This window comes from Podarcis erhardii (genome assembly GCF_964252035.2).
Source record: "Podarcis erhardii genome assembly, chromosome: 18".
Taxonomy (NCBI): Eukaryota; Metazoa; Chordata; class Lepidosauria; order Squamata; family Lacertidae; genus Podarcis; species Podarcis erhardii.
The window spans coordinates 8,906,611-8,933,086 of NC_138516.1; the positions used below are offsets into that span (position 1 = coordinate 8,906,611).

General features: G+C 51.9%; 2 protein-coding genes across 3 annotated transcripts in view; one reads left to right on the forward strand and one right to left on the reverse strand.

Annotated features, from left to right (window-relative positions):
• APC2 (APC regulator of WNT signaling pathway 2) overlaps positions 1-24,846 on the forward strand; it is a 61,709-nt gene extending 36,863 nt beyond the window's left edge. Inside the window, exons 8-15 of the mRNA XM_081845978.1 lie at positions 2,903-2,989; positions 6,024-6,411; positions 7,903-7,998; positions 10,844-10,983; positions 12,451-12,528; positions 14,592-14,708; positions 16,734-16,948; positions 17,984-24,846. Coding sequence (XP_081702104.1) covers positions 2,903-2,989; positions 6,024-6,411; positions 7,903-7,998; positions 10,844-10,983; positions 12,451-12,528; positions 14,592-14,708; positions 16,734-16,948; positions 17,984-23,522 — 6,660 coding nt within the window. The 3' untranslated portion in view covers positions 23,523-24,846. The remainder of the gene's footprint in view (positions 1-2,902; positions 2,990-6,023; positions 6,412-7,902; positions 7,999-10,843; positions 10,984-12,450; positions 12,529-14,591; positions 14,709-16,733; positions 16,949-17,983) is intronic.
• GAMT (guanidinoacetate N-methyltransferase) overlaps positions 1-26,476 on the reverse strand; it is a 234,799-nt gene that overhangs the window by 128,576 nt on the left and 79,747 nt on the right. The gene's annotated exons all lie outside the window — the stretch shown is intronic.

Below are 26,476 nucleotides of genomic sequence, written 5' to 3' on the forward strand. Positions count from 1 at the left end.
GTAAATGAGGGAAAGATTTGGCTGGCGATAGCTGCCTTCTCCCGACAACCTGGTGCATAGGCGCCGACTCCATGGGGCCTGAGGGGGCCCGAGCCCCCTCAAAAATTCGTTTGGGGGGGCTCTGCCCCCCCAATAATTTAAGAAAATTATTAGTTATATTATGCTTTGTAAAATCACAAAATTATGTTGGTATTTTTTATTTTCCTTGTTTGACAATAGTTACCTTTTAAAATACATTCAGTAATGAGTTAAAACAAAGCCACTCCCGATCTAGAGAGGGCGTGGGGTTGCGGGCTCTCGACCCATCAACAATCTCGCGGGGCTGGCGTCAGCCCAGCGAGAAGCGGGGATTCCCCCTAGCTCATTAATATTTACCGCCCACGGCGGCAGCCAATCGGCTGCCGCAAAGGGCGGGCCCTCACAGGTTCACTTAAGGTCGGGGCAGCCCGGGGCTCGCCCCTTTCGTTCCCCCAGCAGCAGCAGTTTGGAGGTCTTGGGCCCCCCCAATATTTTTTATAAGTCGGCGCCCCTGACCTGGTGCCACCAAAATTTGCCGGGACGCAAGCCAGGTTCTGTGTGGCTTTCTGCATCCTAACCTCACCCCAAAATTTATTTATTGGTGTGTGCTTTCCTTTTGGCAAATCCGAGTAAAATGAAATAAATTCAGGATTAAGGGGGTGGGGGGGTCGTGGCTGTTCTGTCCAAGTGCAAGCAAGAATCTAGTCCTCAATGTTCTCAGCTTAAAAAAGGGAATTGTGGATTGTGGAGAGGTCATCCCCTAATAATAATAATAATAATAATTCTCTCCCAGGACGCAGGTGGCGCTGTGGGTTAAACCACAGAGCCTAGGACTTGCCGATCAGAAGGTTGGCGGTTCGAAGCCCCATGACGGAGTGAGCTCCCGTTGCTCGGTCCCTGCTCCTGCCAACCTAGCAGTTTGAAAGCACGTCAAAGTGCAAGTAGATAAATAGGTACAGCTCTGGTGGGAAGGTAAACGGCGTTTCCGCGCGCTGCTCTGGTTCGCCGGAAGTGGCTTAGTTCTGCTGGTCACATGACCCGGAAGCTGTACACCGGCTCCCTCGGCCAATAAAGCGAGATGAGCGCCGCAACCCCAGAGTCGGCCACGACTGGACCTAATGGTCAGGGGTCCCTTTACCTTTACTATTTCTATCCCACCCATCTGGCTGGGTTTCCCCAGCCACTCTGGGCAGCTCCCAACAGAACATTTAAAACAGAATAACACGTCAAACATTAAAAACTTCCCTAAACAGGGCTGCCTTCAGATGCCTTCCAAAAGTCAGGTAGTTGTTTATTTCCTTGACTTCTGATGGGAGGGTGCCAGCACCAAGAAGGCCCTCCGCCTGGTTCCCTGTAACTTGGCTTCTTGCAGGGAGGGAACCGCCAGGAGGCCCTCGGAGCTGGACCTCAGTTTCAGGGTGGCAAGTGAAAATGTTCCCTTTTTTATTGATATATTCAATGCTTTTTTCCTTAGCATACCCCTAAACATTTTGTGAATCTAACAGGAGAAGAAACTAAAGAAATTCAAAAATTTTAGTTTCTTCTCTAGGACAGTGAATCTTCAGTTCCTTTGCTATGCCCTGATGGCGGCCTTTTGTCCATTCACTGTATTTATTTCCCCCCAATTTGAACTATAAAATGGTGAGTTTCTTGAGTGAAAATGAGAGTACCCCTAAAAAATTTTTGGGGAAAAAAAGCACTGGATATATTTACTTACAGTACTGCATTTCTATGCCATAATGAGGCACACATTTTATCCTCCTAGGCTGGCTCCAGGTTGATTTATTATTATTAACCTCTATAAAGGTTAAACTCTGGACAGCTTCCCAGAAAATATTAACATACTGTAATACATCAAACATTAAAAGCTTCCCTAAACAGGGCTGCCTTCAGATGTCTTCTAAAAGTCTGGTAGTTGTTGTTCTCTTTGACATCTGATGGGAGGGCGTTCCACAGGGCGGGCGCCACCACCGAGAAGGCCCTCTGCCTGGTTCCCTGTAACTTGGCTTCTCGCAGGGAGGGAACCGCCAGAAGGCCCTCGGAGCTGGACCTCAGTGTCCGGGCTGACCGATGCGGGTGGAGACGCTCCTTCAGGGATACAGGACCGAGGCCGTTTAGGTCTTTCAAGGTCAGCACCAACACTTTGAATTGTGCTCGGAAATGTACTGGGAGCCAATGTAGGTCTTTCAAGACTGGTGTTATGTGGTCTCGGCGGCCACCCCCCGTCCCCAGTCTAGCTGCCGGATTCTGGATTAATTGCAGTTTCCGGGTCACCTTCAAAGGTAGCCCCACACAGAGCGCATGGCAGTAGTCCAAGCGGGAGATAACCAGAGCATGCACCACTCTGGCAAGACAGTCTGCGGGCAGATAGGGTCTCATCCTGTGTACCAGATGGAGCTGCCCTGGACACAGAATTAACCTGCGCTTCCATGGACAGCTGTGAGTCCAAAATGACCCCCAGGCTGCGCACCTGGTCCTTCAGGGGCACAGTTACCCCATTCAGGACCAGGGAATCCCCCACACCTGCCCGCCTCCTGTCCCCCAAAAACAGTCCTTCTGTCTTGTCAGGATTCAACGTCAACCCGTTAGCCGCCATCCATCCTCCAACCGCTTCCAGACACTCACACAGGACCTTCACCACCTTCACTGGTTCTGATCTGAAAGAGAGGAAGAGCTGGGTTTCATCCGCATACTGATGAACACCCAGCCCAAACCTCCTGATGATCTTTCCCAGCGGCTGCATGTAGATGTTGAAAAGCATGGGGGAGAGGACAGAACCCTGAGGCACCCCACATGTGAGAGCCCAGGGGTCTGAACACTCATCCTGGCAGATTTGGTTTAAGAAAAGAAAACTATTATTTAAAATATTTTTCTTTTCCCCCAGCTCTGCGGGAAACTCTCCGGCCTGGAAGAGGATGGGAGCCTTGAGATTCCAACGCACCCTGAAGATGGGAATCAGCAGGGCAACAAGGTAAGTTGGTTTTCCAGTGGTGCCTTGATTCTCAAACGCATAGCTGTCAACTTACAGATTTGAAAATAAGGGACCAGCAGCCTCCAAAATAAGGGATCAGCAGCCAAAATAAGGGATTTTCCAAGCACAGGTATGTTCAACTTCTGAGCCCCTCCGAGCCAAAGGCAGAAAGCCCAGCCAGCAGCCAAACGAAGCCTCAAGCGGTGGTTCCCACAGCGCAGCAACCCAGCAAAGGGGACGCAGCAAGGAAAACCACTGTCACCTCTCCGCTGGGAAGCGCTGAGCAAAGGCGAGTCCCCAGACAACACGGCCGATTGGATCGGCACAAGGCATGCAAGCTCCACCCCCCAGTCGTTCTTAAGACTCCTTATTGGGTGAGCAATGCAGCCAAGCAACACAGCTGGAGCCTCCCTCCTCCCTGGCCGGCAGAGAGGGAGGGAGGGAGGGAGAGGAGCTGCATCCTTTGAAACCCGGGAAATTTAAGGGACATCATCAATAAGGGACAGCAGTGGGACCCGGCGCTGGGATAAGGGACTTTCCCACCAAATAAGGGACAGTTGACAGCTATGCTCAAACGCCTTGGTTCACTGCAAACCCGGAAGTAAGCTCTTTTTGTTTCCTTATTTCTGTACTGTGTTCTAACATACTTACATCCTTTTCTTTATATAATATATTTCCTCCAATTTTTTCCTTTCCCATTTTGTGAAAATTTAATCTGCGCACATCCAAGTACAGTGGTACCTTGGTTCTCAAACTTAATCCATCCCGGAAGTCCGTTCTGAAACTGAGGTGCGCTTTCCCATAGAAAGTCATGCAAAATGGATTAATCCGTTCCAGACTTTTAAAAACAAAACAGCAATTGAACATGAATTTTACTCTCTAACGAGACCGTTGATCCATAAAATGAAAGCAGTAACCAATGGACTGTACTATAAAATAAATAAGACAGTATTGTAGATGATGAAAATTAAAATTCTTTTTTTTTCTTATTTGCTCTGATGATAGTCATTGTTTGGATAGGGGGGCTTTTATCCATTTCTGCAGTCACAATCAATCAATCAATCAGCTGAACTGGCTTCCACACAAAAACAAACAAACCGAAAAAGCCTCAAAAACGCATAATAATAATAATAATAATAATAATAATAATAATAATAATTTATTATTTATACCCCACCCATCTGGCTGGGCCTCCCCAGCCACTCTGGGCGGCTTCCATAGAAACCAAAAATACAGTAAAATCACATGTTAAAAACTTCCCTGAACAGGGCTACCTTAAGATGTCTTCTGAATGTCACGTAGTTGTTTATCGCTTTGACATCTGCTGGAAGGGCGTTCCACAGGGCGGGGGCCACCACCGAGAAGGCACTCTGCCTGGTTCCCTGTAGCTTTGCTTCTCGCAATGAGGGAACCGCCAGAAGGCCCTCGGCGCTGGACCTCAGCGTCCAGGCAGAACCATGGGGGTGGAGATGCTCCTTCAGGTATACTGGACCTAGGCCATTTAGGGCTTTAAAGGTCAGCACCAACACTTTGAATTGTGCTCGGAAACGTACTGGGAGCCAATGTAGGTCTTTCAAGACCGGTGTTATATGGTCTCGGCGGCCGCTCCCTGTCACCAGTCTAGCTGCCGCATTCTGGATTAGCTGTAGTTTCTGAGTCACCTTCAAAGGTAGCCCCACGTAGAGTGCATGGCAGTAGTCCAAGCGGGAGATAACCAGAGCATGCACCACTCTGGCCAGACAGTCTGCGGGCAGAGAGGGTCTCATCCTGCGTACCCGATGGAGCTGGTAAAGAGCTGCCCTGGACACAGATTTGACCTGTGCCTCCATGGACAGTTGTGAGTCCAAAATGACTCCCAGGCTGCGCACCTGGTCCTTCGGGGGCACAGTTACCCCATTCAGGACCAGGGAATCCTCCACACCTGCCCGCCTCCTGTCCCCCCAAAACAGTCCTTCTGTCTTGTCAGGATTCATCCTCAATCTGTTAGCCATCATCCATCCTCCAACCGCCTCCAGACACTCACACAGGAACTTCACCACCTTCACTGGTTCTGATTTAAAAGAAAGGTAGCAAAATAAATAGCAAAACCAAAAGCACCAAATACAGTGGTATCTTGGTTCTCGAACGTAATCTGTTTCGGAAGTCCGTTTGACTTGCGAAATGTTTGAAAACCAGAACACTTACGGCACATCTGGGTTTTCGGTGTTTGGGAACCAAGGCGTTTGAGAACCAAGGTACCACTGTATTACTTTGGGAACCATCTTTGCACCGATAATTTTTTTAAAAATCCCATTTGCTTTAAAACATTTTTTCTTTTTTAAAAAAATAGTTATTGTTTTTCCCCAAAAAAATAAAACAAACAAACAAACAAAAATCTCAACCGTATTTAAACCAAACTTTGTATCATTGTTAAGTGACTTCCTTGTATCCCCCTGGTTGAATTTCAGTGTATAACATTTCAGCAGATTTCCGAAAACCTAAATTCTTAAAAAATTAACTTAACCACTTAACATATTTCTTTCTTTCCAATTCAGCATTAAACATAATAATTCATCACATTACATACCGTATTTTTTGCTCTATAAGACACACCAGACCACAAGACGCACCTGGTTTTTGGAGGAGGAAAACAAGAAAAAAAATATTCTGAATCTCAGAAGCCAAAACAACAAGAGGGATCGCTGCGCAGCGAAAGCAGTGATCCCTCTTGCTGTTCTGGCTTCTGGGATAGCTGCGCAGCCTGCATTCGCTCCATAAGACGCACACACATTTCCCCTTACTTTTTAGGAGGGGAAAAGTGAGTCTTACAGAGGAAAAAATACGGTATCTAAATCCTAAGACCATCTGGTATTTGCAAGCTGTTCCCTTTAATTTAACTTAACATATTGAACCAAATAGTCTTTAAACATTTTTTCCGATTCATTCTCCATCGTTCCCCAATACTCTTTTACCCTTTTACAGCTTTGACATGAGCAGCCCCTGGTGGCTACCTTTGAGACCTGCACCTGATTCTCCCTTTCTGCCTTTTTTGCAGGTGGAGGTGGTATTCTGGCTACTTTCCATGCTTGCCACCCGGGACAAGGAGGACATGTCCCGAACCCTGCTAGCGATGTCCAGCTCCCAAGAAAGCTGTCTGGCCATGCGGAAGTCCGGCTGCCTGCCCCTTCTTGTCCAGATTCTCCATGACACGGACCGGGAACCGGGGGCCCCTGAGAGCCCCGGAGCCGCCGGGAAGGACTGTCGCATGAGGGCCAACGCCGCCCTTCACAACATCGTCTTCTCACAGCCCGACGAAGGGCAAGCCAAGAAGGAGATGCGAGTCCTACACGTTTTGGAGCAGATTCGCTCCTACTCGGAGACCTGCTGGGACTGGCTGAAGGCTCACGGCAAGGAGGGAGCAAAGACCCCCGAGAGGGGAGCAGGTAAAACCACCTGGGTCTTACAAATCCCCTTCTCGCTCTCTAGGTAAACGTCATTTTTACTAAGTCCAGCCAAGGGACGCAGCTGGCGCTGTGGGTTAAACCACAGAGCCTAGGGCTTGCCAATCAGAAGGTCGGTGGTTCGAATCCCCGCAATGACGGGGTGAGCTCCCGTTGCTCAGTCCCTGCTCCTGCCAACATAGCAGTTCGAAAGCACACCAGTGCAAGTAGACAAATAGGTCCCGCTCTGGCGGGAAGGTCAACGACGTTTCCGTGCGCTGCTCTGGTTCACCAGAAGCGGCTTCGTCCTGCTGGCCACATGACCCGGAAGCTGTACGCTGGCTCCCTCGGCCTATAGAGTGAGATGAGCGCTGCAACCCCAGAGTCAGTCACGACTGGACCTAATGGTCAGGGGTCCCTTTACCTTTACCTAAGTCCAGCCAAAGGCGACTATGGGGTTGCAGCGTTCATCTCGCTTTCAGGCCGTTTGTCCGCAGACAGTTTTCCGGGTCGTGTGCCCAGCAGGACTAAACAGCTTCTGGCGCATGACGGAAACCAGAGCACATGGAAACGCTGTTTACCTTCCCGCTGGAGCGGTACCTATTTGACTACTTGCGCCGGTGTGCTTTCGAACTGCTAGGTTGGCAGGAGCTGGAATCGAGCAATGGGAGCTCACTCTGTCATCGCGGGGATTCGAACCACCGACCCTCCAATCGGCAAGCCCAAGAGGCTCAGTGGTTTAGACCACCGCGCCTACCAGAGGATGTTTGCCGGCCCGAGCTCTATAGCGCCACCACGGCAGCAGGCCAGAAAGGGTACTTCCAAGGACTGGCGGGGGCCTGAAGTTCCTGTGCAGATTGTATTTTTGCTCATAAAGAGTTCGCCCCGGAGAGCTTCTGCTGGCCAGTGTTGGTGACATTGACTTGGCAGAGTGGCCGTTTGTCTCCGTAGAAAGCGGCTTCCTTTTAACAGCAAGGACTGGAATGTTACTTGATCTTTACAGAGGACGTATCTTAGGGGGAGAGTGTGTGCTTGGTGTGCAGAAGATTCAGGAGAGCATCTTCTGCCCCAAACCCTGGACGGCCTCTGCCAGTCAGTGCTGAGCGACATGGCCTGACTTCATCACAGGTGATCCCTAGATTCCTTCGACTGAGTCTCAAGGCAGAGTCCACCGCTGAGAGAGGTTAATTTTTGCAAAGTTGCCCTTCTGAGCTCAACTATCTATAAATACATCTCATATACATTTTTTAAAAAATCACTTTTCTTGATTTTCCAATAAAAGCAACCAATCAACATATCCACAATTAAAAACAATAAACTAATTTTTTTAAACACAACCAAATTACAGTCCGAATTGTTAATTGTTAATTTTTCCAGGCTCCCCATAGTCTGGACCTCTGAAGAATATCTCCAATATCTTCTTCCTGCCTCTTCTCGTTGTTTTCTAATTTTCCGCATTTCTCAACGCTTTATCATATACATTTTTCTTAGCAGGGCCCGTCCCTATCGAGCCGCAAATCTGCCAAGCCACGTGTGCTATCATGAAACTCTCCTTCGACGAAGACTATCGCCGGGCGATGAACGAGTTAGGTAAGTGGAAATTAAGTTTCTATCGTTCTCCTTCCCTCCCACAAAATATGACGCCGTAGAATCCCTTGTCTGTGACTGTTGTTGTTGTTTAGTCATTTAGTCTTGTCCGACTCTTGGTGACCCCCTGGACCAGAGCACGCCAGGCCCTCCTGTCTTCCACTGCCTCCCGCAGTTTGGTCAAACTCATGCTGGCTGCTTCGAGAACACTGTCCCACCATCTCGTCCTCTGTTGTCCCCTTCTCCTTGCGCCCTCCATCTTCCCCAACATCAGGGTCTTTTCCAGGGAGTCTTCTCTTTGCATGAGGTGGCCAAAGTCTTGGAGCCTCAGCTTCAGGATCTGTCCTTCCAGTGAGCACTCAGGGCTGATTTCCTTCCGAATGGAGAGGTTTGATCTTCTTGCAGTCCATGGGACTCTCAAGAGTCTCCAGCACCATAATTCGAAAGCATCCATTCTTCAGCAATCAGCCTTCTTTGTGGTCCAGCTCTCACTTCCATACATCACTCCTGGGGAAACCATAGCTTCAACTATACGGACCTTTGTTGGCAAGGTGATATCTCTGCTTTTTTAGATGCTGTCTAGGTTTGTCATTGCTTTTCTCCCAAGAAGCAGGCGTTTTTTAATTTCGTGGCTGCTGTCACCATCTGCAGTGATCATGGAGCCCAAGAAAGTCAAATCTCTCATTGCCTCCATTTCTTCCCCTTCTATTTGCCAGGAGGTGATGGGACCAGTGGCCATGATCTTCGTTTTTTTGATGTTGAGCTTCAGACCATATTTTGCACTCTCCTCTTTCACCCTCATTAAAAAGTTCTTTAATTCCTCCTCACTTTCTGCCATCAAGGTTGTGTCATCTGCAGATCTGAGTTTGTGTCTGTGACTATCTAGCCATAATTACTTTCTGCATAAAATAAATAAAATGTGGCCAATATCTTCTCCGTCCTGCTTGTCTCTCGTTCTCTGTCCCCTCTCCCTGCTTTTCTCGGACTCCTGCCTTGCCGGGGGTTGAGCTAGATGCCCTTTGGGGTTCCCTTCACTCTACAATTCCACAGCTCTGTTCTTCTTCCTTTTTTTTTTTTTTAAAAAAAAATTATTTATGCTTTTCAGGTTTAGACCTTTCGCTAATTTTACAATCCTCCTACCATTTCCAACCTTGACTTCCTTCCCCCTCTTCCCGCGCTGTTCCTTAAATTCATTCTTAATATCTTCTGCATATCCAAATTAACTTAATTTGCTCGTTTAGTCATCCAAATACATACTCTTACAAAACTGCGGATCATTACAATAACCCTGCCAATGTTCTTATCTGCTTACAATTTATCTGTAAATATTCAACAGAACATTTCCATTCTTTTATTATTTTTAAAAGTTTATCTTGATTTCTTATTCCTCCGGTAAGTTTCACGCATTTCCGCGTAGTCCTAAGCTAAGTTTCTGTATTCGTTCTTCCTTTGCTGGGACTTCTTTCCATTTTGGGGCGAGTAACGTTCTTGCATGTTCGCAACCCGCATCATCCGCAACCCGCAGCGGCGCATCTGCGCATGCACGGGTTGTGATTTGGTGCTTCTGCACATACGCGACTGCCGAAACCCGGAAGTAACCCGTTCCAGCACGTCCGTAACCCAAAAAAACCTGAAGCGTCTGTAACCCGAGGTATGACTGTATATTACTGAAATATCCTCGGAGTCGAGAGTGGATTTCATGCTCTTTATTCAGCTGATAGTGGTGAGGAGGAATGGAAGTTCCCCCACAATATCTACTTTATATACATTATTTATACAATGGGCTGCATGTGATTGGCTAATTCCGGGATTCTCCTGTAGGCCAATCAGGTTGTGGATTCACTTCCACCTGGAGCTGGATTGGGTGGCTCCTGCAGACCAATCATACTGCTGCATTGTTCTAGGACCAATCAGACTGCTGCATTTTGGATCCTATTGTTCTAGGACCAATCAGACTGCTGTATTGTTCTAGGACCAATCAGACTGCTGCATTCTGAATCCTATTGTTCTAGGACCAATCAGACTGCAGTATTCTGAATCCTATTGTTCTAGGACCAATCAGACTGCTGCATTTTGGATCCTATTGTTCTAGGACCAATCATACTGCTGCATTCTGGATCCTATTGTTCTAGGACCAATCATACTGCTGCATTCTGGATCCTATTGTTCTAGGACCAATCAGACTGCTGCATTCTGAATCCTATTGTTCTAGGACCAATCAGACTGCTGCATTTTGGATCCTATTGTTCTAGGACCAGTCAGACTGCTGCATTCTGGATCCTATTGTTCTAGGACCAGTCAGACTGCTGCATTTTGGATCCTATTGTTTTAGGACCAGTCAGACTGCTGCATTCTGGATCCTATTGTTCTAGGACCAATCAGACTGCTGCATTTTGGATCCTATTGTTCTAGGACCAGTCAGACTGCTGCATTCTGGATCCTATTGTTCTAGGACCAATCAGACTGCTGCATTTTGGATCCTCTTGTTCTAGGACCAGTCAGACTGCTGCATTATGGATCCTATTGTTCTAGGACCAGTCAGACTGCTGCATTCTGGATCCTATTGTTTTAGGACCAGTCAGACTGCTGCATTCTGGATCCTATTGTTCTAGGACCAATCAGACTGCTGCATTTTGGATCCTATTGTTCTAGGACCAGTCAGACTGCTGCATTCTGGATCCTATTGTTCTAGGACCAATCAGACTGCTGCATTTTGGATCCTATTCAACTCAGTACATAACAATTACGAAATGGAAAACAAATAAAAATGACATTAAAAGAGAGAGAAAGAGATGCTCTTAAATAAGTCTGGGGTCAAACACAGACGCCTCCCTTTTCTTCTTCCTAGGTGGTCTGCAGGCTGTTGCCGAACTCCTCCAAGTAGACTACGAAATGCACCAAATGACCAGTGATCCCCTCAATCTGGCCTTGCGGCGTTACACCGGCATGGCTCTGACGAACCTCACGTTTGGGGACGTTGTTAACAAGGTACTGTGGGGGTGGGAATGGACTTGGGCGGTTAAGAAAGCTGAGGGTTCTCCGTTTGCAGAGATTTCGGCATCGCTCGACCCACGGAAACCCAAAGCACGGAAACGTCTGAGGCTCAAAAGCACTAAAAGAAAGTACCGTATTTTTCGCTCTATAAGACGCACCAGACCACAAGACGCACCTAGTTTTTGGAGGAGGAAAACAAGGAAAAAAATATTCTGAATCTCAGAAGCCAGAACAGCAAGAGGGATCGCTGCGCAGCGAAAGCAGCAATCCCTCTTGCTGTTCTGGCTTCTGGGATAGCTGCGCAGCCTGCATTCACTCCATAAGACGAACACACATTTCCCCTTACTTTTTAGGAGGGAAAAAGGGAGGCTCATAGAGCAAAAAATATGGGTAACATGCGGGAAAAAGTCCAGGCGCCTGCAATCAGTTCAGGGGAAAGGCTGAGTGCAAGCGAAGCATCTATAGGGGTTCCGTGGGGCAGCGCTGGAGTTATAGGTCCCTATCGGACTTTGAAAAGCTGCCATCATCATAATGTATTCTTCAAACCCTGTCCATCTGCCTGGACCCCCCCAGCCACTCTGGGCGGCTGCCCAAAGAATATTAAAAACATGATAAAATGTCAAACGTTAAAAGCTTCCCTAAACAGGGCAACCTTCAGATGTCTTCTAAAAGTCAGATAGTTGTTCATTTCCTTGACATCTGATGGGAGGGTGTTCCACAGGGCGGGCGCCACCACCGAGAAGGCCCTGTGCCTGGTTCCCTGTAACCTCGCTTCTCGCAGGGAGGGAACCGCCAGAAGGCCCTCGGAGCTGGACCTCAGTGTCTGGGCTGAACGATGGGGGTTCAGGGATACTGGACCGAGGCCGTTTAGGGCTTTCAAGGTCAACACCAACACCTCGAATTGTGCTCGGAAACGTCCTGGGAGCCAACATAGATCTTTCAGGACCGGTGTTATGTGGTCTCAGCGGCCGCTCCCAGTCCCCAGTCTGGCTGCCACATTCTGGATTAGTTGCAGTTTCCGGGTCGCCTTCAAAGGTAGCCCCACGTAGAGCACATGGCAGTAGTCCAAGTGGGAGATAACCAGAGCATGCACCACTCTGCCCAGACAGTCTGTGGGCAGGGAGGGTCTCAGCCAGCGTACCAGATGAACCGTCGCTGTTTTGAATTTATGATTTTCTGCAGTCGGTCCAGCAAACCACTGAAAATTGCTTTCTTATATGGTGGGGTAGAGGAGCACAGGGGATGAGTTTGTGGAAGCAAAGGAGACCCCCCCCCCCAAAAAATGCTGGGTAGCCACCAGTCCAGTGTTTATAGGCGCATTGCGCTTTGGAGGCGAAATGCAGAAATGAGCATTTGAAGGCAAAGGGGCGAGCTGGTTTTGATGGGAGACCACAGCAGTTTCTCAGATGATGACCCTTCTCCCCACCTCTTCTCCCTCGTTTCTCATTTTGCCCCACCCAGGCAACGTTGTGCTCCCGCCAGAGATGTATGCAGGCCATTGTTGCGCAGTTGGCGTCTGAAAGTGAAGAGCTCCACCAGGTAAGGATAGCTCAAAGGCAAGGGGGGGTGATCTGCATCTGCCCACAGCAAGCTTCCCTAGCCGATTTTCACACAGTTCTGTGCAGATTTCCACAGCAGACTTCCACACACTTTCACAAAAGACTTCCACACTTCCACAGACTTTTACACTTCTGCAGAAGACTTCCACACACTTTGGCAGAAGACTTCTACACTTCTGAAGCAGACTTATGCAGAAGACTTCCACACACTTTCACAAAAGACTTCCACACTTCCACAGATTTCAGCAACAGACTTCCACACTTCCACAGAAGACTTCCACACACTTCCTCAAAAGATTTCCACACCTCCTCAGACTTTGGCAGAAGACTTCCACACATATCCGCAAAAGACTTCCACATACTTCCACACACTTCTGCAACAGACTTCCACACTTCCACAGACTTTGACACTTCTGCAGAAGACTTCCACATACTTCCACACACTTTGGCAGAAGACTTCCACACACTTTCACAAAAGACTTCCACATACTTCCACACACTTCTGCAGAAGACTGCCACATTTCCGTAGAAGACTTCCACACTTCTGCAGAAGACTTCCACATTTCCGTAGAAGACTTCCGCAAGAGACTTCCACACACTTCCGCAAAAGACTTCCACATACTTCCACACACTTCTGCAGAAGACTGCCACATTTCCGTAGAAGACTTCCACACTTCTGCAGAAGACTTCACACATTATCACAAAAGACTTCCACACTTCCGCAGAAGACTTCTTCAGCAGACTTCCACACACTTCTGAGCAGACTTCCACATTTCCGTAGAAGACTTCCACACTTGTGCAGACTTTGACACTTCTGCAGAAGACTTCCACACGCTTTCACAAAAGACTTCCACACTTCCACAGAAGACTTCTTCAGCAGACTTCCACACACTTTAGCAGATTTCCACACTTCCACAGCAGACTTCCACACACTTTCACAAAAGACTTCCACACTTCCTCAGACTTCGGAAGAAGACTTCCACACTTCTGCAGAAGACCTCCACATACTTCCACACACTTTGGCAGAAGACTTCCACACTTCTGCAGCAGACTTCCACACACTTCCTCACCAAGCTGGCACCCCTCTCCCGATGTGTTGGGCTGATGTGCAGGGTTGTCGCAATGAGGAACGAGTGTATCCGTCCATTTCACTTCCTCTCCATTTTTGTCCCCTCCCCCCTCTACTCATCTTCAGTTAAGTTCTCCACATTCCCACATTGATTTGTGTGTGTGTGTATATATATGTGTGTGTGTGTGTGTGTGTGTGTGTGTGTGTACATATATATGGGGACGACGACAGACATTTGTAGGCCTTCTAGCATATATTTTCCCCGATTTATATTATTTATTTATCCCATAAGATTTCTATGTTGCCCAGATGCTAAGGCAAAATGATGACACAAAGAATAAAGCGATGAAATTATCCGCAAAAAAAAAAAACAACCAACAACAACAGCTGAAAACCACCACTGAAAACCTTTTTTAAAAAACAAAACGGTAACCTAAAACCCAGATTAAAACACATTCTATACACCTGGATAGGCTTCTCCGAACGGAGATGTTTTTAGCAGGCGCCAAAAAGAGCCCAGGGAAGCCTGGTGTCCATTGGCAGGGAGTTCCAAAGTTTAGTCCTGGATCAGCAAATCCCTCTGAGTTTAGCCAAGTCACACGCACACAAACACCGCAGCCTTCTAAAGCCGCTGGCTACCGTCATTTGAACTCAGTGCCCTTCCGAGATCAGTAATCCACAGAGCCAGTGTGGTGTAGTGGTTAAGAGCGGTAGTCTCGTAATCTGGGGAACCGGGTTCGCGTCTCCGCTCCTCCACATGCAGCTGCTGGGGGACCTTGGGCCAGTCACACTTCTCTGAAGTCTCTCAGCCCCACTCACTTCACAGAGTGTTTGTTGTGGGGAAGGAAGGGAAAGGAGATTGTGAGCCGCTTTGAGACTCCTGAAGGGGAGTGAAAGGCGGGATATCAAATCCAAACTACTCCTCCTCCTCCTCCTCTTCTTCTTCTTCTTCTTCTTCTTCTTCCTTCTCTCAGGTGGTCTCTAGCATCCTCCGCAACCTCTCCTGGCGGGCCGACATGAATAGCAAGAAGGTGTTGAGGGAAGTCGGCAGTGTCACGGGTCTGATGCAGTGCGCCCTGCGGGCCAACAAGGTGAGCCGGGAAGCAGCTAATAATAATAATAATTGATTATTTATACCCCACCCATCACTGGGCGGCTTCCAGCCACTCTGGGCGGCTTCCAACAGGATATTAAAAACACAATAAAACATCAAACACTTCCCCAAACAGGGCTGCCTTCAGATGTCTTCTAAAAGTCAGATAGTTGTTTATTTCCTTGACATCGGACGGGAGGGTGTTCCACAGGGCGGGCGCCACCACCGAGAAGGCCCTCTGCCTGGTTCCCTGTAGCTTCACTTCTCGCAGGGAGGGAACCGCCAGAAGGCCCTCGGAGATGGACCCCGGTGTCCGGGGTGGAGACGCTCCTTCAGGGATACTGGGCCTTTTAGGGCTTTCAAGGTCAGCACCAATACTTTGAATTGTGCTCAGAAACGTCCTGGGAGCCAATGTAGGTCTTTCAGGACCGGTGTTATGTGGTCTCGGCGGTTCGTTGCTTGCCAACAGTGGAATCTCGTTGGGGCAAATGCGGCAATGGCCTTCGGCTCTCTCGGACAACCTGCAGCCAATCGGAAGCTGCGAGTTGGTTTCCGAACGTTTTGGAAGACGAACGGACTTCCAGAACGGATTCCCTCCGTCTTCCGAGGTAACTGCTGTACTGCACTTCCTCCGACGGTCTCAGAGTGGTTCACAGCTCCCGTGATCCTCTGGTAGAGAAGCCCACGGTTGATTTAAAGCGGTCTCATAGTGCTCCGTGGGTGGCACTGTGGGTTAAACCACAGAGCCTAGGACTTGCCAATCAGAAGGTTGGCGGTTCGAATCCCCGCAACAGAGTGAGCTCCCGTTGCTTAGTCCCTGCTCCTGCCAACCTAGCAGTTCGAAAGCACGTCAAAGTGCAAGTAGATCAATAGGTACCACTGCGGCGGGAAGGTAAACAGCGTTTCCGTGCGCTGCTCTGGTTCGCCAGAAGCGGCTTAGTCCTGCTGGCCACATGACCCAGAAACTGTACGCCGGCTCCCTCGGCCAGTAAAGCGAGATGAGCGCCGCAACCCCAGAGTCGGCCACGACTGGACCTAATGCTCAGGGGTCGCTTTACCTTTACCATAGTGCTCCAAACGCCTGGGGCAAACATGTAACAAGAAGGATTCGAAACCTGCAGGACCAGAGATTCTTAGAAGACTGGTGTAAACATTTGAACTATCTAAAAAGCAATTGTATTAAACAGATTACGCTACTAGGACTGCAAGAAGTTCTGTAAGGAGTATTATATGAAATATCGCAAGGAAGATTAGGAAGAGAATTATTAGTTAATGATAATTAAAAGGACAGTGTAACCTCTGGTTGCGAACAGGATCCATTCCGGAGCCCCATTCGCAAAGAGGAGAATGCAACCCGTGTCTGCGCAGCTCGCGATTCGCCACTTCTGCGCATGCACGTGACGTCATTTTGAGCGTCTGCGCATGCGCGAGCGGCAAAACCCAGAAGTAACCCGTTCCGTTACTTCCGGGACGCCGCGGGACATATCCTGAAAGAACATAACCTGAACCGAACGTAACAAGACTGTAACAGAGAAATTAAGCAATGCAGAATAAGTAATAAAAATGGAAAATCTTCAGAGGTTGTTGATGGAAGTCCAAAATATTGTATAAGATAATAATTTATCTTAAATGATTGTTGGAAATGACATGTTAGAAAAATCAATAAAAATGTGTAAAATAAAAAAAGAATTAAAAGGTAGAAAATAATAATAATACAGTGGTACCTCGGGTTAAGTACTTAATTCGTTCCGGAGGTCCGTTCTTAACCTGAAACTGTTCTTAACCTGAAGCACCACTTTAGCTAATGGGGCCTCCTGCTGCCGCCGCGCCGCTGGGGCACGATTTCTGTTCTCATCCTGAAGCAAAGTTCTTAACCTGAAGCACTATTTCTGGCTTAGCAGAGTCTGTAACCTGAAGCGTATGTAACCTGAAGCGTATGTAACCTGGGGTACCACTGTAAAAAAAAAAACCCCAGGGGCGAACACGGCCTCATTGCCTCTGTCTCTCTGCTGTTCTGTGCTAGGAATCGACCCTAAAAAGTATCCTTAGTGCCCTGTGGAATCTTTCGGCACACAGTACGGAAAACAAAGCTGCCATCTGTCTGGTGGATGGGGCCCTGGGCTTCTTGGTCAGTACCCTCACCTATAAATGCCAAAGCAACTCGCTGGCCATCATTGAGAGTGGAGGAGGAATTCTGAGGAATGTATCCAGCCTCGTCGCTACCAAGGAAGATTACAGGTCAGTGACTCTATCCCTCTGTTTCTCGGCCACCACTGGGCGCATCTCCCTCCCTCCGACTTCTGAAATATTCAAAAACCAAGGCGCAGCTTCTGATTGGTGCAGGCGCCCCGGAAACAATAGCCGACAGCCGCATCGGACGTTCGGCTTCCGAAAAACGTTCGAAAACCAGAACACTCGCTTCCAGCTTTGGGACACAAGGTGTTTGAGTACAGTGGTACCTTGGTTCTCAAACGCTGAAAACCTTGGAAGTAAGTGGACATTTTTCAGAAGCCAAACGTCCGATGCAACTGTCGGCTATTGGTTCCGGGGCGCCTTCACCAATCAGAAGCTGTGCTTCTGTGCAGCAAAGAAAAAAGTTTGATTTTATTTTTTATCATCTACAATGCTGTCTTGTTTATTTTATAGTGCAGTACATTGTACAGCGGGTGGTGCTGTGGGATAAACCACAGAGCCTAGGACTTGCCGATCAGAAGGTCGGCGGTTCGAATCCCCACGATGGGGTGAGCTCCCGTTGCTCGGTCCCTGCTCCTGCCAACCTAGCAGTTCGAAAGCATGTCAAAGTGCAAGTAGATAAATAGGTACTGCTCTGGCGGGAAGGTAAACGGCATTTCCGTGCACTGCTCTGAATCGCCAGAAGCAGCTTAGTCCTGCTGGCTACATGACTTGGAAGCTGTACACCGGCTCCCCCGGCCAATAAAGTGAGATGAGTGCCGCAACCCCAGAGTCGGCCACGACTGGACCTAATGGTCAGGGGTCCCTTTACCTTTCCCTTTACATTGTTTATCGCTTTCATTTTATGGTCTTGTTAGAGAGCAAAATTCACGTTAAATTGCTGTTTTAGGGGTTGTTTTTAAAGGTCCGGAATGGATTAATCCGTTTTGCATTGCTTTCTATGGGAAAGTGGGCCTTGATTTTGGAACGCTTTGGTTTTGGAACGGATTAAGTTTGAGAACCAAGGTACCACTGTTCAGCAAACGCAGGTCCATGCATTGTTGTTGTTTTTAATTTATTCCCCACCCGACTGTTTTCCAGGCAAGTCCTGAGAGACCACAGCTGCCTGCAGACCCTCTTGCAGCACCTCAAGTCACACAGCCTGACCATCGTCAGCAATGCCTGCGGGACCCTCTGGAACCTCTCGGCCCGCAGCCCCAAAGATCAGGAGCTCCTGTGGGACCTGGGCGCCGTCAGCATGCTGCGAAACCTCGTGCACTCCAAGCATAAGATGATCGCCATGGGCAGCGCGGCAGCCTTGCGGAACCTCCTGGCCAACCGCCCCCCGAAATACAAAGACGCCGTGGTCATCTCGCCGGGGTCCTGTATGCCATCGCTTTATATGAGGAAGCAGAAGGCGCTGGAGGCCGAACTGGACACAAAACACCTGGCCGAGGCCTTTGATAGCCTGGAGAAGCAGACTTTGAAGACACAGAATGCCAAAAAGCCCATAAGGCACATGGAGAGTTTGGTGAAAGACTACGCCTCCGATTCGGGGTGCTTTGACGACGACGAGGGCCCCAATGCCTCTGAAACTGGGAACGCCTCTGTTCTCTCCATGTTCCTGAACTCCTCCTTCCTCCAAGGGCAGGCGTTGCCGCGAGCCGGTGCCCCGCGGAGGTGCCCTGAGCCCGAAAAGGACGGGAGCCGGCCGGCAGAAGCCGCCCCGGTTGCCCCTTCGCTGCTCCGCCCGGATGAGGACGTCTCCGTGGCGGCCGAGAAGCTGGCCAACAAAATCTCCACTGCCGTGGCCAAGATCGACAAGCTGGTAGAGGACATCTCCGTCCTGCACACATCGTCGGACGACAGCTTCAGCCTCAGCTCCGAGGACCACTGCTTGGATTGGCAGCTGGGGCTGGAGGAGGTGCCCGAGGCCCGCGCCCAGTCATGCTCGCCGTGCCGGCTGTCGGACGCCAGCGGCTTTGCCAAGCGGGAAGGCCTGTGCCGTGCCCACACCCTCCTGCGGCTGAAGACGGCCTACACCAGCCTCTCCAACGACAGCCTCAACAGCGGGAGCACCAGTGACGGTTACTGCACCAAGGAGCACATGAAGCCGTGCACCGGAACATCCTTCTTGGATTTTAAAGATGAACTGCATCGCTACCAGAAGCGGCCCAGCCGCCTGGACCTGAAGAACATCTTGAGCAACAGGCCAGAGAAGGCGGAGGTGCTGGGAAAGAAACGTCACGGGACAGGAGAGGCGGCAGAAAAGCCGGAAAACTCCGGGAAGCTCCCGAAAGCTGACTCCACGGTTGCCGAGAAGCAGCCAGAACCCCAGACGAAAGTTCCGAGCAATGAGCTAAACGCAGACCCCAAAGTCCACACGATTAAGCTCTCGCCGTCCTACCAACATGTCCCCCTGGTGGAGAGCATTGGGGACGGTAGCTCAGCGCCCGAAACGGCCGGGCCACAAGGAGCTGGTCCCTTCTACCCCAGCTTGTTGCTGAAGTCGATCGAAAACCTGAGCAAGATTCCCGAGAAGCTTCCCGCTCGGCCCCCGGCCCCCGCGGGGCAAGAACAGCTGCAGAAGTACTCGGTAGAAGACACGCCGATCTGCTTCTCTCGTTGCAGCTCGTTGTCTTCGCTTTCCTCGGCCGACAATGTCCTGGATGGGCAGAGCCATAGCGAGAACGAGACGGACAGCGACTCCTCGCTGGAGATCATCGAGGTGGAAGAGGTGGCCGAGATGGAGGAGGCGCGGAAGGGAGGGCAAGCAGAGGCTGTCCCGGCGGCCTCGCAGCCCATCGCCATCCCTTTCCCCAAGAAGGAGAAGGTCTTCCTCCGCGGAGCTTCACCCTGCCGGCCGGAGGACTTGACGCCGTCCAGCTCCTCGGAGAACTACATACAGGAGACGCCGCTGGTGATGAGCCGCTGCAGCTCGGTCAGTTCGCTGGGCAGTTTCGAGAGTCCGTCCATCGCCAGTTCCATCCAAAGCGAGCCCTGCAGCGAGATGATCAGTGGCACCATCAGTCCCAGTGAGCTGCCAGATAGTCCCGGGCAGACCATGCCGCCCAGCCGCAGCAAAACACCCCTGTTCGAGCTCAGCGGTCAGCCGGAGAAGGAGGCGAGCCAGTTCAACATCCAGTGGGAGAACAACGTCAAGAAGTTCATGGAGATCACGGACTTCAAGGAGCGGTTCCAGGTGCCCCAAGACCTCGACTCCATGGTCTACTTCACCGTGGAGAAGCCCAACGAGAACTTCTCCTGCGCCTCCAGCTTGAGCGCTCTTCCTCTCCACGAGCACTACGTCCAGAAGGATGTGGAGTTGAAGCTAATGCCCCCTTTCCCCGAAAGGAGCGGCGGCCTGGGCTTTGCGACGCATGAGGAAGAGAGGGCTGCCGAAAGCCAGAGGAAACCAGAGCGCCTGGAGTTGACCTCCGATGAAGACATCGAGATCTTGAAGGAGTGCATCAATTCGGCCATGCCGTCGCGCTTCCGGAAAGTGCGGACGTCTCTCGTCTCTGGGTTTCCGGGCCAGGTTCTGAACCCTCAAACCAAGAAGCCAGTGCATGTCCCAGTTTATATGCTGGTCCCCGCCAGTTCTCACCTGGGTCTCCCCAAGCACAGGCGTTCGGCGGCCGCCACGAGGCCCAGCAAAGACTACATCGGCGATGAGGATTCCTTCACCGACTCGGCTGAAGGGACTCCGGTCAACTTCTCCAGCGCGGCTTCCCTGAGCGACGAGACGCTCCAGTACCCGACGAAGGAGGAGGCGGACTTGAGGCGGTGCTCTGGGAGGAGGAGGGAAGCTCTGGGCCCACGTGGATTAGGCCTCAAGATGGAGGCGGCCCAGGGTGAGGTGGGAGGCTTCCGGGCCGGAAGGATAACCTCCAGCCATTCCACGCCAACCCGGGTGGCGTCCGCGTACAAGCACAACACGGGCTCGAGCCACACCAGCCCGCTCCGCACAGGCCGGGCCCAGTCGGCCGAGTCAAAGCGAGGACACGTCCCCCTCAGAAACCTGGAGTTGACACTCGTGAGGCAGGGCAGCCTGCGGGCCAGCTCGGAAGGCAGCCGTTCCAGGAAAGACGCCCCTCAGGAGAACGGCAGCAGCGACATGGTCTTCCAGTCGTTCTGCCACACCACACCGACCGAAGAGGCTGTCTATTGCTTCTACGAGAACGACTCAGACGACTTGGCGGAACTCGGGGTGAGACGTTCGCCCAGGAGGAAGGCCGGAGCGCCCGGCAAAAGCCAAAGAAAGGAAGCTTGGGTCAAGAAAGAGGCCGAGTTTGCTTCCAGGCAGCCGCCGCCGAAAACCAAGATGGCTGCCAAGCTGCGCAGCAACCTCATTGCAGACGAGACACCCCCATGCTATTCCCTCAGCTCCTCCCTGAGTTCCCTGAGTGACGTGGAGCTGTGCCACACAGAAGGGAGGGGGCAGCTGTATGGTCGAGCCAAGCTGGCCTTGAGCCGGCGGCAGGAGATGCGAGCAGCGCTGTCCAAGCAGAGGGGCAGCTCGAGGAGCTCCCTCAGCTGCGACTCAGACGACAACCTGCTACCCAAGGGGGTCGGGTCGGCCGCGGCCAAGAGGAGGAGGCACTCGGGGAAAAGGAAGCAGGGCAAGAAGGAGAGGAAGGGGAGGAAGGCCAACGAGTGGAAGCCAGAGGCCACGCCGGACGAAGCCGCCTCCGAAAGGGGCTCAGACCTGGACAGTGTCGACTGGAAAGCAATCCAGGAAGGGGCCAACTCAATTGTCACCTGGCTGCACCAGGCGGCCTCCTCCTTTGCCCGTGACCCGTCCTCGGAATCGGACTCCATTCTCTCTTTCATGTCCGGCCTCTCGTCGGGATCCACGCTGCAGCTGTCTTTGGAGAGGAAGGAGAAGAAGGCAGGCAGAAAGGTCCCCAGCCGTCACGTGGAGAAGAAAGACCTTCCAAGGGCGTTCCAGGATGGCAAGAAGGTCACCACAGGAGGTGCCAGGGCCCAGAACAGTCGGGTGGAGAAGAACATTCAGCAGAAGCCGCTCACCAACTTGCCGGTGGTCTTCCGAGGCCGGACGGTGATCTACATGCCAAATGTGGCGAAGGACTCGCCGACACAGAGCCCCAGAGCCGCCCCGAAGAAGGCAGGACCCCCAGCGAAGCAGGAAGCGCCTGTGAAGAACCTCAGCCTGAACCAGCAGAGATCTCGGAGCCTCCACAGGCCAGGGAAGATCTCGGACATAGTGGACCTCACCTTGCCAAAACGCAGCGCAACTCCGCCGGCCCGGATGACGAAAGCCCCTTCCTCGGGGTCGTCCCGGACATCCACGCCGTCTCAGCCCAACCAGAAGAAGCTGACGTCTCCTTCGCAGCCGCCCAGCCGGCAGATACCGACTCGGGAAGCTGGGAAGGCAAATGGGAACGCCACATCTCCCAGCCAGAACCCCAAGCCGGTGCAGAAGTCTCCCGTGCCCAAACAACACAAGACCCAGAAATCTCCCGTCCGTATCCCCTTCATGCAGAAGCCGGTGAAGAAAACGCTGCCTGCCAGGAGTGCCATGCCTACCTTGGAGGAGCAGGTGGGGAGAGGCAGAGGGACAAGGCCCCAGACTGGCGGGAAGCCCGCCTTGCAAAGCAGCCACCTCAACCTGGTCCGCATGTCCTCAGCGAGGTCCGCCGCCAGTGAGTCGGACCGCTCCGGCTTCCTGAGGCAGCTGACGTTCATCAAGGAGTCGTCCGGCTTGCTCATGAGACACCGGGCCGAGCTTTCGTCACCGCAGCCAAACTCGACGCTCTCCCCGGCCGCTTCGCCTCGGAGAGGCCGCCCCGGCCTGCCGCCCGTCTTCCTCTGCTCCTCCCGGTGCGACGAGCTCAAGGCGGACAAGGCCTCGGGGCTGATGCAGCGGCCCGTTGTCTCGCGGGGGCCTCTGTCGAGCCACGGGGTCCCGGCGGGCATGAGGCCTCCCAGGCGGACCAGCTCAGAAAGCCCCTGCAGGCTCCCGGTCAAAACGGGCAACGGCCTGCCGGAGCCATTCAAACGGTACTCCTCGTCGCCTCAGATCAACGTTGTCAAGAGGACGGGCAGCCCGGCCACTCCCGGTTGCCAAGAGCCCACGAAGAACAAGAGCGACGAGGGGCCCAAACTCCCCGTGGTGCCTCCTCTGGGAGCGCCGGAAAAGCAGGCCGAAGAGGCACAGCAAGCGATAGTGAGGGGGACGTGGAAGCGCATCCGAGACGAGGACATTCCACACATCCTGAAGACCACCCTCCCTCCCACGGCCCTGCCGCTGGTCAGCACCTTGGAGGAGGAAGAGGCCCCCCAGGCCCTGCGGAAGACCAGCGACGCCGTCGTGCAGACGGAAGACTTCTCCGCCACCAAAACCAACTCCAGCACCTCTCCGACAATGGAGAACAAGGCTGCGCTCCTCACGTTCTCAGAAGCGGGAGATGCAGGCGGTCCCAATCCAGGCAAGGCCCCCGCAGCAGTGCCCATCTCCTTCATACACGAAGCACCTGTCAGTTCCCTCGGGAACTTCCCCCCAAGCAGGCATAGCTCCCCGAGCCGGGCTGCCCGGGTGACCCCGTTCAACTACACGCCCAGCCCCATGGCAGAGCCCGCGGACAACGACAAACAGATCCAAAAAGTGCAGGTCTGAGCAGACACCGGGCGCGGCAGCCGCACCTCTGTACGAACACAGAAGCTTGTCTCCGTTTGCTTATCTTTCGTTCGTTTTCTTTTCTATAAAAAAATTAAGGAAGACTTTGTCACCGCCTGCTAACTCCCCCGCCTTGCTTCTTTGCAAAGCGAGGAGGGATCTGAGAGCTTGTGATTCCATATTGACACAGGACTGGGGGAGCTGTTTCTTGGGCCGATCGCTGGGGAGAGATTTCTTTCATGCCCACCTAATCCTTCCTCCCTTTCGAAATGGCTTCTTGGACTTCTTAACGCACCAAGAGATGCCCAAAGCCCACCTCATGCTTCGGGGTCAACGTGGCTGTCAGTGGTGGTGCTACGAGGTGGATCGGGGCCCCGCCACCCAATCTGTGGGGATGAGGGTGAGCGATTCTCCCCCACCGTCGGGGGAAAAAAACTTCGCCCTGTTGAGAATTAAATATGGTGTTCTCCCGCAGGAAAACACCCTTCCTGCTTGGATTATGAGACCGGGGTCATCTTTCGGAAGAATACCTCACCGTTCCCTCACAAGCACCCCTTGCCGAATTCATATCCCTGCCTTATACAGACACACTCCGTTTTGAACACTTCCGATCGCCCTTCGCAAGCAACGTGGTCAAGAGGCGCTTGTGGCTTGGCTTACACAAGACTTCTCCTTTCACCTGCGACTTTTTTTCCGATGGACGGATAACATCGCCAGATGGATTAGTCCCTTTTTGCCCGTTCCACAGTTCCACCAAGCCACCTCGGGGGCGATGTGTCTCCTGCCCTCCTCTGTCTTCCTGGAAACCACAAACACAAACTTTAAGAATCAGATGGGAGGCATATAAATAATAAAATTGTTATTATTATTATTATTGGCCAGAGATGTTGCCTGGACCACATTTCCCATCATCCCTGATAGCCGGGGCGGCAGGGGCGATGGGAGCTGGGCTCCAGCGACGTCTGACGTATCACAGACCTTGTAGCATTGGAAAGGGACCCAAAGAGGCATCTAGACTAACCCCCCGCAATGCAAGAATCGCCGCTCCCCCCTGCTGTGTGGGACACCCATCGCAAGTGAACTCGCCCTGAACGGGACAGGCCAAATCCTATGGTGGGGAGACAAAGCGAAGGGGGTTAGGGGACAGAGAGAGCCTTAACCTCAACTCTCGGTTGCATGTATTAGGCCGCGATCCTGCGCACCTGCTTACCTGGAGGTGAGCATCCATTGGACTCAGTGGGGCTTACGTCCGAGTCGCCCTGTCTAGGACTCCACTTTTAGTCTCCTGTGTTATGGGCACTAATACCGATTGAATTAAAAACGAAAAAAACGAGAGAGTTTATTTTGTTTATTTTGGGTGGGGGAGATGTTTAAGCAAGGGGAGGGGAGAAAGGATAAGGGGTGGGTGGGTGACGAATTTTTACGTGGCAGAGTGGGGGTGGGGGTGGGGGGGTGGAAATAAGCTCCAAGGTCGAAAAGTAGCCCCCTCTAGTTCTCCCTACCTGGCCCTTCCATGTCCCCCCGGCTACATCTCATCAGCCACGCCCCTTTCCTCCAGGCCACACCCCTTTCCTCCAGTCACGACCACTTCTTCCAGGCCACTCCCCTTTCGTCCAAGCCACTCCCTTTCCTCTAAGCCACTCCCCCTTTCCCCAGACCACTCCCCTGTCCCCCAGGCCACTCCCCTGTCCCCCAGGCCACTCCCCCTGTCCTCCAGGCCACTCCCTTTCCTCCAGGCCACTCCCCCTTTCCTCCAGTCACTCCCACTTCTTCCAGGTCACGCCCCTTTCCACCAGGCCACTCCCTCTTTCCTCCAGGCCACTCCCCCTTTCCTCCAGGCCACTCCCCCTTTCCTCCAGGCCACTCCCCCCTCATCAGCCCGGCTCAGCTCAGAGGTAGAGCGTGCGCTCTGGCTGCAAAAGTTCCCTGGTGCAATATTTGCTATCTCCAGGTAGGGAGAGAGCAAAACCCCAGCTGCTGCCAGCCAGTGTGAGTAACACTGATCAAGATGGGTGTGTGTGTAGCTTAGATGCTTAATATGCCTTTACACAGAACCTTGAGGACTATAATCTTGCTTCCTTTCTAAGGAAAGGGCAACAACTCGACATCACAAGGCTGCAGAGTTTGAGGGGAACCTCGGGGTCATCCAGTCCAACCCCCTCGGACTGCCAGAAAATTCCTCCTGATGTTGAGTCGGAATCTCCTTCCTCGCCACTTGAAGGCACGGGTTCGAGTCCTACCCTCCGGAGCTGGAGGAAACAAGCTTCCATGGGACGGCCCTTCAGATATTGGTGTTGCCTCCTTCCCAGGCTAAACATCCCAGCTCCTTCAACCGTTCCTCATCAGCCTCGGTTTCCAGACCCTCGATAGCAAAGGACCCAGTTTCGACCCCCTGCCTGAAACTCCAGAGTGCCTCTGCTGCCAGTCAGTGTACACAAGCCTGGGTGGGCCAGGTGATCAGACAGAGGCCACCCAGCGAGATTCGTGTCAGAATGGTGACATTTGAACCCTGATCTCCCAAGTTGACACTCTAATCACTGCTCTTGCCTTTGGAAAAGAATGGGAGGAAAATCCTGTTAGCTGTTCACCGGCCCGTCCTAGCCAGCATGACCAATGGTTAAGGTCAAGGGACCCCTGAGCATTAGGTCCAGTCATGACCAACTCTGGGGTTGCGGCGCTCATCTCGCTTTATGGGCCAAGGGAGCCGGCGTACAGCTTCCGGGTCATGTGGCCAGCAGGACGAAGCCGCTTCTGGCGAACCAGAGCAGCGCATGGAAACGCCGTTTACCTTCCCGCCGGAGCGGTACCTATTTATCTACTTGTGCTGGTATGTTTTCGAACTGCTAGGTGGGCAGGAGCAGGGACCGAGCAACGGGAGCTCACCCCGTCATTGCGGGGATTTGAACCGCCGACCTTCTGATCGGCAAGTCCTAGGCTCTGTGGTTTAACCCACA